A 12,280-nucleotide genomic window follows, 5' to 3' on the forward strand; every position below is an offset into this window, starting at 1 on the left:
TCCTGCTAACCACAAGATGGCTGCTGTGCCGCATCAACTGATGGTCAACTCTGCTTGCCAGAACTGCCTTCCGGAGACTGTATTCCATGGAGACTCACCTACAGTTGCGGAACTGCACGAGACCCACACTTGATCCAACCTTGAATGGAATCTATTTTCCCTATTGTTAAAAACTTTGGACTCGTGACCCCTCTCCCTCTACTCGCAGGTATCGCATTTTCAATGACCCCTCTGGAGGATAGCTGTCTATAGCAGAGATAGAGTAATTGGGAGAGGGGGAAAGGGCGTCAAGTCAAACATAGGATAAAAAACATATTTATATGTATGAAAGTAGAAATGGAACAGTATTGGTGACGACATGCTTGATTGAGATGCAGTTTATCCTAGATGGGAAACTGCACTTGGTGTGTTGTGATGATACTCAGGGAATGAGTGTTAGGCAATATAATTTAATATAAAAATAATAATAATAATGAGGAAAAAAAATGCACATTTGATGACTGAAGAGAGTTGTATGGACACAACTGGGGTCTACTTTATAATATGTTCATTCTACTCCCTGGGGTTTATGCCTAGGATCAGATTTGGATACATGTGTAAGGATATGTCAGCTGTGCTAGCTAGTGGATATACTTAGACTAATTGAGTTCATTGGTAGAACAATTGAATGGGGGGGGGCGGAAGCCATTGAGGGCAATCATGAATGTCAGGGACAATGGAGGAGGAAGATGGGACATGGCAGAGGGTGGGGATGGGGAACCTAGGATGGCAAAACAAAAGGCAAGGTATGCAGGACACAAAAATTGGGAAATCATTTGCTGAGAACATATATGTTGATGTGCTTAATTGAGCCAATGCACAGTGTATTTTGGATGGAAAATTCATATGTGTGTTGTGATGAGAAAAGAAAAAAAATTTATAATAATAATAAAGAAGATGAAAAAAAAAATAATGATGAATGCCAGGCATTTAGACCCCAGATTGTCTGGCTCTAACTACCCTTAATCTTCTTGAATTTACTCTCTCCTTTCCCATGCATTGAAATGAGTCATATTATTTGATTTGACTGAAATGTGTCTTCAGCCCCTGAGACTGCCTCTTATATTTTTTTCTTTCTCTTTTTTTTCTTTCTTTCTTTTTTAATATATTCAATCACCGTGTATCATTACAGTATACCAAATGAATTTTCTCATTGTGAATATGCTGTATATTTGTTCAGCTAAAGATATTACCAGACATATTATCATCAACAGATAATTTTCCATTTTTGTGTCCTTTCTTTTCCCCCTTTATTCCCTTCCTCTCACCATCCCCCATTTTCCACCTTTATCCCACACTGTCTCTAGTATCCATGGTTGCTCTCCATGCCTTTATACCTTCCAATCTTTCAGTTTCTTCCAGTCTTTTCAGTTTTAAAGAGGGACATACAATGCCTCTCTTTCATAGTCTGGCTTGCTTTGCCTAGCAGTAAATCTTCTCTGTTATTCCTTCTTTCCCAGCATGCAGACATTAAATACTTTTGCTAAGCCCCTACTCAGTGCCCCCTCTCCTGTCAAGCCCGCTAGTACACCTATCCAAGAAATATGTACTTCTGCTAGGTTCAGAACTTCCTTCAAATCTGTTATGACATTGGCCAACTTCTGCCTTGTGATGTGAGTCTGTTTTTATCCCCTCTATTAGTACCTACCCTCCTTAGAGTTGGAAGGTTATCTCATTATTTTATATTCTCTAACAGTACCTGATGCATGCCATGTATGAAATGAATGCTTACCATACCTGTATAAAAATAATTAACAAATGAATAAATAGACTTTTTTCAAAAGGAGATCAAAACTAAAGTGCTAGGGACCAGCAGTTAGTGTAATGGCTATGTCGCTGGACTCCCATGTAGTCGACCGTGGTTCGTGTCCCGGACCCGGGGGCTTAAAACTCAGGCCGGGCGCGTGTATGTGCATGCCCAAGATCCCGAGAGGAGAATGGAGAAGGGATTGTGGCGTGGCCATCCCCTCTGGGGGGTGATTTCTTGCTTTCTGTCTCTATGTCTCTGTCTGTCTGGCGAGCGCATGCGCCCTATAGCGAAAACTTCTCCAAAAAAAAAAAAAATCCCAAAAAACTATAGTGCTTAATAATTAGCTGATTTTTAAAAAGCATTTTATTTAACTTTATTTATTTGCTTTTTTTAAAAACTTTAATTTGACCAGAGAGGGACTGAGTGAGAGAGAGAGAGAGAGAGAGAGGGAAATTGAGAAAGCAAGCAACCAGGTCTGGGATTCAAACTTCAATGGGCCATATGGGAGTCCAGCGCCCTTAACCACTACGCCACCTGCTGGCCCTGGTATTTTTAACTTATCTATGAAAATTACTTTTGAAATTCCTATAAAAAATAAAAATCTTTTTCTCCTCACTTTCTAGACATTGTCGGAATACCCCATCACCCAGTTCATAGCTGCACCAATGGTATTTCGAATGATCCTACAGCAGAAATTAACTAGGTATGGCAGAGATGGCTGGTAACTACAATCTCTGGGTGGGATTTTAAGGCTGCATCACGATCTGACTGATTTTCCTCTGGGTCTTTGAGATTAGTGTATGTGTGTGTTTGGGTGTTAAATTGATAGTGATCATTATCATCCAGTCTAGTTAAATTAAAGCAAGACTCAGAAATCAGAGAGAAAAACTTCGGCAAGCTTTCCATCATTGTTGGTTCATTCTTTTCTGAATAATTTTAAAATTGCCAGTGTGTGTATGTGTATGTGTGTGTGTGTGTGTGCTCACCAGAGAAAGAAACAGACATTCAGAGAAGTAGAGAGAAAAAGAGATACAAGAGAAACCACTCCTCAGTGAGGCGTGGTCATGCTACAACTCTTCCATTTCTCCATTCTGGAAAATTCATAAAAGTGCATTCTACTTTTAGAAAAATGCACAATACATAAATTTACAGACTAATGAATTATTTGAAAGAAAAGATTTGTGTAACAATTTAACCAAGTCACAAATATTGAATATTGCCAGCATTGTTATTTTCAGAATTATTAATTTTTGCAAACCTGAAAGATGTGTATTGTTATCTTACTACCATTTATTTTTGCTTTTCTCTTTGTTTGAAGATTAATTTTTTAGCTGATGTGAGATCTATTCTTTGGACCTTGTGGGCATTCATACATCTTTTAGAAAAACTGACGTTGGAATGACTACTTCAAACAGCAGAGCTACCATGTTTTAGACATGAATTAAAATACCAGAAAGTTAATGACTATCCCCATGAAGCAAACTCTGAATTGTGACTTAATTTTATTCATGAAGCCTCAGTTGGGTTGTTTTTTTTTTCCATCTGTATTTCAAAGCTCCTATTACAACCACTTTTTGAAACATTCCTCAGATAATGGTCTTTGTCTGCTCTAAGTAAAAATCATATCACAGCATAACTATGACTCCTCCTGAGACTCGGTCCACATTGTATATGTTGATAAAGATCCAGAAGATGAGAAAGACCAGAGAATCAGCCCTCCTGTCCATCAGTCTTGACCTTGTGTGTACCAGGAGCAGGTGACTAGAGTGGAAAAGTCCAGATGCTACTATTTCCTTCAGCCACGGAACTGACCACAGAACCCCAGACCAGCTGGAACAGACCTCAGTCACTTTCCTCTTTTCCTTCAGGGAATCCAATGATCACATTGTGATCTGTATTTTTAAGGAAAGCTTCATGGGGAAATGGAAGAGAGATTCTATCATAGGATATATTTAGTGAATTACTAACAAATGTTCCCTTTTCTGTTCTCTGAAATTCCTTCACTCAGGGCTGATTCCTGTGATCGTCTGTCTTTTCCTACATTCAACCCAATCTCCTCCAATGCCCTGGGCAAACCATTTCCCACCCCCAACATTCACTCCCCACTCAAAAATGCAAAAACTCTTTTATTAACATAAAGCAACCTCTCTCAAAAGCGTTACATTATTATCCTAAGATGTCCATGGCGTCTTGTCCTGACTCCTTTAGTAATTATGAAAATATCCCTCTTTGCCACACTGAAAGAATACTCCTCCTAAGATGAGTGCTGATAAACACATTTCTTCCTTCTTGTTACAGCAACATACCCATTTAATCCAAAGTTCATTGGTTTAACCCATTAGCTTCATCACTATCCACTTGCTCCCTGCAAGAAGAGTTAACAGAGACAGACAGAGTGAGTGACATTCATTCAGACTTGACACCAGTAAAACAATTGAAAAGTCAGTAAGAAAATGAGGAAGTAGAAGAATGAATGATTGGTGACAAAGCTATGAGCTTCTAGTGCACTGAGACACACTGGCCCATTCACAGACTGGCCCTTGCCTTCCCTCTGTCTCAGGTTCCCCACCCTGGAGCACTGTTGTACTGGCGGGGAGGCCCTGCTGCCTGAGGTGCATGAGCAATGGAAACAACAGACGGGGCTTCTGCTTCATGAGGTCTATGGACAATCAGAAACGGTAGGTGGGCAGGTCCCATCTGGGTCAGTTAGACGTAGTCAGCCCCCAAGCTCAGTAGATGAACTGAATCATACCATGTGTGCTGAAGACCCACTGTATGCAAAGAATTGCTTGAAGCCAAAGGGACACTTCAGAGTTCTAGGCTATTTGCTCCATGTCAATTTGCAGAAAAATAATTCACAGCTCATAAGTTCATTGAGAGACCTATGTGCTGAGAACTATTGGACAAAAACTTCAAAGAGGGTCTGAGGACATTTTTGCCCCTATGCTTGTGGGCAGTTAGCTTGGGGAAGCCCAGAAGAGTGGTGGGATAAAAGGCTCTCTCCAGCAACATGGAGACCACCACCAGCAAGTCCTGTCAACTCCACCATCCCTTCCCATGTGGAGGCTGGTGAGGGCTGGCTCCAGAAGTTCATTTCTGGGTTTGCTTGTGGTATATCACAGAGATGGAGACTTTCTGTGTACTCCAAACGCATACACCCACCACCCCCCCACACACACACACCCACACACAGTGACCCCAGGCTCTCACCAAGCCACCAGGTAAACAGGGAAGTCTTGAACTACAAGGACTTCACTAGCGATAGTGTGAGTGGGTATCTCTCTTCCAGCACATTCGATCCATTCCAAACTGAGTGGAGCCACTGTCCTTCCCTCCCCATTATCCCAGTCCCAAGGGTGACTGCCATTTCAGGCACTGTGACAAAATGACTGCTGTAGCCTCAATTCACATCCTTGTGTGACATGGTTTTTAGAAGACAAATCTATTCATTGGTCTACTTTCAAGCCTGCAAAATGCTAAGACTCTAGGCCTGTTCTGGGTTGGCTCAGTTTATTTTTGGATAGGAGGTGGGTGGGGAAAGAACACACACTACACTCAGGACTTCAGTTCTTTTGCATCAGTTATTTGCAACAACTCCTTTACACCAGGCATCCCTTATTTATCAAGGCATTTTCACGTGTACTTAGTCATCTCTGCAACGTTTTTCACATATCTACAGTGAGTAGTGATGTGGCAGAGGTAAAAGAACTCTCTTTTCCAGGAGCTCAGACCTAATCTCAGTCCTGTCAAGCATATGCTTTGAAGCCATGGGCCTGAGAGTCAAGTTTTCCCAACTTAGCATCCTCATCTCTAAAATAGAAGTTGTTAATGTCAATCTACCCGGGTTGAGTAGGCAAATAAAACAAAGCATATAAAGCTCTGGCCAGTCTCCAACACATAGTAGGTGCTCACATGGCAGTTACTACTGTCCTTGTTGTTTTTAGGTAGGTTTTATGCCAGGGGCTGGGAGTGCAGAGGTGGATGAGCTGTCTATTCTTGGGATGCCCATTATCTACCAAGGGAAATGAACAGAAATCATTATGATCTCCTGTGGCTGTAATAGGGGAAATACTGCAGAAGGAGAATCTTCCAACTGACTTTTCTTGGGGCCCAAGTAGTAGCTAGTTATGGTCATTCGCTGAATACTTGGCATGTGCCTTACATTGTGCAAGGAGTATTCTGCACACTCACAAGCTGTTATCATTGCTCTCCTTTGGTGGAGGAGGAGACCTCGGGATTCATCTGCACACAGTTAGTCCATGGGAGAGTCGAGAGTCAAACCCTGGTCTGTTTTGACTGTAAAGCACTTAGCTGGAGAAAGAATGATATTTGAGACTGTCATAAAGGGAGAAAAAAATTAATCAGGAAGACAAATAGGGTGGGCAGTGCTAGCAGAGAGACCAGCACAGTCTGAACGATCTCAACTGAGTCTGAGAGGGAGTTAAGGCAGAATTCCTGTCACTGATCAACAATCCCAAGTAAATGTTTGTTCAATGGATGCCTGACCTTCACCCAGAACACTGACACATGCTATACCCCATGTTACATGCTCAGAACCCAGGGAGTGCCCTTTGCCTTTTTCCTTGCCTCTGCACTGCATTTTATAGTCCCTGCACCTAGCACATGCCCAGCTCATGTGGGTGCAGCAGAATGTGCTGGATAGAGATGGATTAACTCTCAAGCCTGGCATCCAGACCTTTCGGCTTTCCTATGGGGCTCTTTGTGCCCCATCGAATAACGTCCATGAGCAAAGGAGGCTGTGGGTGGTTCTTGCTGCTGTATGATCTGCCTGGACTCTTTGCTCAACTCCAATTCTCTCTCTTTTTTGAACAGGGACTAACTTGTGCTGTCTTCCGGGGAATGAAGATGAAACTGGGTTCCATGGGCAAGGCCATCTCACCCTATGACGTCCAGGTCTAATCCTAAGAGCAGTGGCAGGGAGCAATTAGGATACAGTAGGGTTGGAGCATTGTGTGACACCAGGTGGCAAAACCAGCCTTGCTTCCCTGTCCCAGTTGTCCTTCCTCCTGGTATTCCTGATTTCCCGTGGAGGCATCAACTGAGAACTGCATTCACCTGGGCACTACTGCAGCTCACTCTGGCAGCCAGAGGCATCACACACAGGGGTCAGGAGAGCCTGCAGGTGGTGCTGAAAGCTCCCTTAACCACCTTGTGCTTTCTGTTCTGCTTGGTTGATGTTTTGTAGTTTGAAGGCATGTTGGTGATGTTTACATACATAGGACCCAAATAGGCCCTTGACTTGGATTTCATATTTGCTGATTTCAAAGACTTTTCACTGTATTATTCTATTTTCTTTTTTTATGAATGAAAGATTATTTGTTTCTTCTACTAATGCAGAATAATTTTTAAAAATTTTTTATTATCATAATCTTGTTTATATTACATTGAATCACATATAACTTGACAGTGTATTACATTTCTTTTTGCAGAAGGAGTACCATTCATACCAGTCAATACAAAGACATTAAAATCCTCCTCATCATCAGCCAATAGCTTTTCATTTTTTTCCAGATTATTATAATTATTACACCAATTTTTTTTTAAAACGTTCAATCACTATGTATTATTCTATTTCCTGACAGGGCTTCCACATCACTATTCCATGTATTCCCATTGGTGCCCATGAGCAAGACCAATATTTGGGTGGGGCAGAAGGGCTGGGGAGTCCTGCAGGCTGAGGTTCACAGGCCTCTTGTTCCAGATCATTGATGGCAAGGGCAACATCCTGCCTCCCAACACAGAAGGAAACATTGGCATCAGGATGAAACCCACCAAGCCCTTTGGCCTCTTCATGTGCTATGAGGTAAGGTCACCCTGCTTCCCCTTCCTAGCCTCAAAAGAGCTCTGCCTCCGAAAACCTCTTAGGTCTCCTTTTATTCACTCCAACTCAACGAAGCCTGCTTAATAAAACTCAAAGCCCACAGAGCATCCCCACATCCCTTCGTATTCTAACACATCTGTGATTTATGGACTGGCTAATGCACTATGAAGAAAATCAGCTTCAAAACCACTAGACTTGGTTCTAGTGATCACGCGTAGTTACAAATATAGGCTTTGGGTCAGCCCTATGGCCTAGTGGTCAAAGGAACCAGATACCACATGGCCAACCTTAGTTCAAATCCCAGCCCTGGTGACTTGAAAATCCCACCAGGCAGGTATGAGAAATGTGCCTAATATCCTGAATGGATATAGAAATGGAGAAGAAGGGATTTCATTGTGATCACTGCTTCCACTTGGGGTGCTTTCCTACCCCTATTTCATCCTCTCTGTCTCTCTCTTTGGCAAGTACATGTGCCCTTTAGTGATGAAAAACAAAACAAAACAAAATAAAGCAAATATATATGCATTGACTGAGTTCAGATAATACCATTTCACTTACCAGCAGCAGGGGGTTATCAAATCACTTATCCTCGTTGAGTCTCCAGGGAGCTTTTTTTTTTTTTTTTTTGGAGAGATTTTCACTGTAGGGCACGTGCGCTCGCCAGACAGACAGAGAGAGACATAGAGACAGAAAGCGAGAAATCACCCCCCAGGGGGGATGGTCACGCCGCAATCCCTTCTCCTCCATTCTCCTCTCGGGATCTTGGGCACGCACGCACACGCGCCCGGCGTGAGTTTTAAGCCACCGGGTCCAGGACACGAACCGCGGTCGACTACGTGGGAGTCCAGAGACATAGCCATTAGGCTAACTGCTGGTTCCCTCCAGGGAGCTTTGTTATCTCTACTTTACAAAGGGAAAAACTGTAGATTGGAAATGGTATGTGTCTTCCTCATGTGAAATACATGGTAACTCTAGGTCCCAAACCCTTATTGTTTGGGTCACAGGCTGATCAGAAAATCCAGGTATTACGGGAGATTGGGATGATGGGCTATAAGGAAATATGCTGGAACTTATAATCAGAGAAACCTTGGACTTTCAGGCTAGTAGTATCCACCTGGAAGAGATTCTTAGCTTCTAAGGATGGATATAGAGAGTAACCAGATCGTGAAAGTGTTCTCACACTCCATCTCCTTTCTCTGTAGATATCTTCACTGGAATCTCTCTTGGTCATACTGTGGCTGCAAGGGATGCTGCAGCTTGTGTAACACTCTTGCCCAAAGCAAACATGCTGGCCTTCTCCTTAATTCTCAACAACATAACTATAAGTTGGCAAAACCCAAACAAAACAAAACACTAAGTATTACATAATATCCTATCCTGTTCTATCATCCTATCCTGTCCTATAATGTAATCTTCAGGTAACTTTGAGAACCACTAAGAAACACACACACACACACTTATATGCATGTGTATGTATGTGTGGATCTCAAAGCTGCCTGCACATTAGAATTATTTCAGGAGGTTTTAAAAAATATGGATGTTTGGGTTCAACCACAGTGATTTTGTTTAAACTGAAATGGGATAATAGAAAACAGTTGAACTTTTTCTTGATTGGCATGATACGATTTATTGTCCAGACATCCTCTCATGTACTTCCACACTTATGTGTGTCTGGTTCACATGTTGTCATTATAATGAGATGTTGATACTCCTTCATTGATATTATAAGTTGAATCATACAACATTCATTCTTTTGTAAGTGGCTTATTTTACTTAGTATAATATTTTCAAGGTTGTAGCGTGTTGTTTCATGTTGTAGCATGTAACAAAATGTCATTTCTTTCTACGTCTAAATAATATTCCATTGTATGCATATTGCCACATCTGGTATATTCAGTCATCTTTTTTTAAAATAATTATTTATTGTATTTATTCATTCACTTATTTATTTATTTTTTTAAATTTGACCGGAGAGAGACAGAGGGTGAGAGTGGGAGTGAGAGGAAGTGAGAAAGCAAGCCACCAGATTCAGGACTTGAACGCTAATCAGCCATGTGGGAGTGTCCAGCATCTTAACCACCATGCCACCTGCTGGTCCCCAGTCATTTTTTTTTTTTTAAGAATTATTTTCTTGGGACCAGCAGTTAGCATAATGGCTATGTTACTGGACTCTCATGTAGTCAACTGCAGTTCTAGTCCTGGACCCGGTGGCTTTAAACGCGCACTGAGTACGTGTGTGTGCCCAAGATCCTGAGAGGAGAGTGGAGGAGAAGGGATTGAGGCATGGCCATCCCCCTGGGGGGTGATTTCTCCCTTTCTGTCTCTCTGTCTCTGCCTGTCTGACTAGCGCACGTGCCCTATAGCGAAAACCTCTCCAAAAAGAAAAATAATGATTTTCTTTATTTTAATTTGACCAGAGAGGGGAAGAGAGAGAGAGAGACAGAGAGAGAGAGCAAGCAAGCCATAAAGTCTGGGGCTTGAACCATAGTCAGCCATGTGGGAGTCCAGCATCCTTAACCACCACACCACCTGCTGGCCCCTAACTACCACACCACCTCCTGGCCCCTTCAGTCATCTCTTGCTGGGCATTTGAGTTGCTTCTCTTTTGATTATTGTGAATAACACTGCTATGAATGTTGGTGTTTATCTTCCTAGTTCTACTTCTCTAGGTAGATTTATTGATTAGCTCTAATATTTTTTGAGTATGTAGAATTTTTAGGTTTTTCTACATATAAGATCATGTTATTTACAATGTTTGCTTCATCTATTTTGGAGTACTAATACTTCCTGTATGTATGTTGATAGTTGTTACATCTTTGTGAATTGATCCTTCTGTTAATAGATTTTCTTCTTTGTCTTCTTCAATAATTTGTTATTTAAAATCTATTTTGTCTGATATTTGTATAACCACAGCTCTTGATTGCTATTTGCACAGAATGTACTTTTCGGTTCTTTCAATTTCAACCTATTTGTGTATTTAAATCTAAAATGAGTCACATAGAGACAGTATTTAGTTAGATAATGTTTTATTATTCATTCAACTGATCTCTTTAAATTGGAGAGCTTAATCCATTTACATTTAAAGTAATTATTGATAACAAAGGACTTACTTCTGCCACTTTGCTATTTGTCTTCTGTGTATCTCTAGGTTTCTGTTGTCCCTCATTTTCTTCATTACTTCTCTTCTTCAAAAAATTAAAGAGAGAAAACTATCTAACTCGATTTATGAAGCCAGCATTACCCTGACAACAAAGCTAGACAAAGACACTAGAAAAGAAGGAAACTACAGATCAATATCCCTTATGAATATTAATGCCAACATCTCAACAAAATTTTTGCAGATTTTGAAATTCAGAAGCATAATAAAAGAATATACACTATGACTAAGTAGGAGTAATTCATTTTAACAGATGATCTTTTCAAGATTTTCTTTTTCTCTTTGGTTCCAGAGAATTTGAATATATTGAGTCTCATTGTGAATCTCTTGGATTATCTTACTTGGAGTTCTTTTATCTTCTTGTATTTGTGTCCTCATGTCTTTACTTACTTTTGCAAATTTTTTACTATTATTTTTTCAAATAATCTTTCTTCTTCTTTGTCTGTCTCTTTTCCTTCTGAGACTTCTATAATGCATATATTCCTCTGCTTCTCCCACAAGTCCCATAGTCTCTGTTCACTTTTCTTCAATCCTTTTGCTCCTTAGACCTAATTATTTCAGTACGATTGCTCTGTTTTAAATTCCCTGTCCTTTTTAAAGTTTTCCTTGCTGAAATATGCTGTTGAACCTCCTGGTAAGTTTTTCTTTTCAGTTATTGTAATTTTCAGCTGCAAAATTTCCATTTTTTTCTTTTTTTGAGAAAGAGATTTTTGCTGTGGGGCCCACACACTCGCCAGAAAGACAGAAGGTGAGAAATCACCTCCCAAGGAGATGGCTACACCACAGTCCCCTCCTCTCTACTCTCCTCTTGAGATTTTGGGCATGCACGCACAGGTACCTGGTGTGAGTTTCAAGCCACTGGGTCCAGGATTCGAACCATGGTCGACTACATGGGAGTCCCGTGGTGTAAGCATTATGCCATCTGCTGGTCCCTCTGATTGGTTCTTTTTAATAACTTCTATCTCGGGACCAGCAGTTGGCTTAATGGCTAGGTCGCTGGACTCCCATGTAGGTGACTGTGGTTCAAGTCCTGGACCCAGTGGCTTAACCTCACATATGTCACTTAGCTTGTAAAGTGAATATTCTAACATGAATATGTTTCTCACCAGTCCAGTTGAGAATACTATACATGTTATCTTCAATAGATAGCTTTTGTTGAGTAGTGTCTTTTTCCACCTACATTCTGAGCTGTGTGAACCAAGCACCTTGCGTTAGTAGTTCAGGTATCCTCCAGCCAGGTTAGAACAGAGGAACAGAATAATTCACAAATAAGATATGCTCTGTGCCCTCCAACTGTGGTAAGGGAGGAGACAGAGGACTGAGCTGTTTACCTGCTCAAGACAAAGCCTGTCTTAAAAAGGTGAAAAAAAAAAAGGTAAGCGAATATGCCACAGAACCTTCCTACCATCTGGAAGATAACTTTTTCTTGAATGGGCATTTGCTTGGTTGTTGTAAACCTTTTACTTTTTTTTTTTTTTTTCTTCATCATACA

General features: G+C 41.1%; 1 protein-coding gene across 2 annotated transcripts in view; it reads left to right on the forward strand.

Annotated features, from left to right (window-relative positions):
• Positions 1-12,280, forward strand: part of ACSM1 (acyl-CoA synthetase medium chain family member 1) — a 51,945-nt gene that overhangs the window by 28,253 nt on the left and 11,412 nt on the right. For both annotated transcript variants that reach the window (XM_006153295.2, XM_014589668.2), the window contains exons 7-10: positions 2,413-2,492; positions 4,350-4,467; positions 6,623-6,703; positions 7,512-7,613. In XM_006153295.2, the coding sequence (XP_006153357.1) occupies positions 2,413-2,492; positions 4,350-4,467; positions 6,623-6,703; positions 7,512-7,613 (381 nt within the window). The remainder of the gene's footprint in view (positions 1-2,412; positions 2,493-4,349; positions 4,468-6,622; positions 6,704-7,511; positions 7,614-12,280) is intronic.

The sequence above is a fragment of the Tupaia chinensis genome, unplaced genomic scaffold (assembly GCF_000334495.1).
Source record: "Tupaia chinensis unplaced genomic scaffold, TupChi_1.0 Scaffold000367_1, whole genome shotgun sequence".
Taxonomy (NCBI): domain Eukaryota; kingdom Metazoa; phylum Chordata; class Mammalia; order Scandentia; family Tupaiidae; genus Tupaia; species Tupaia belangeri.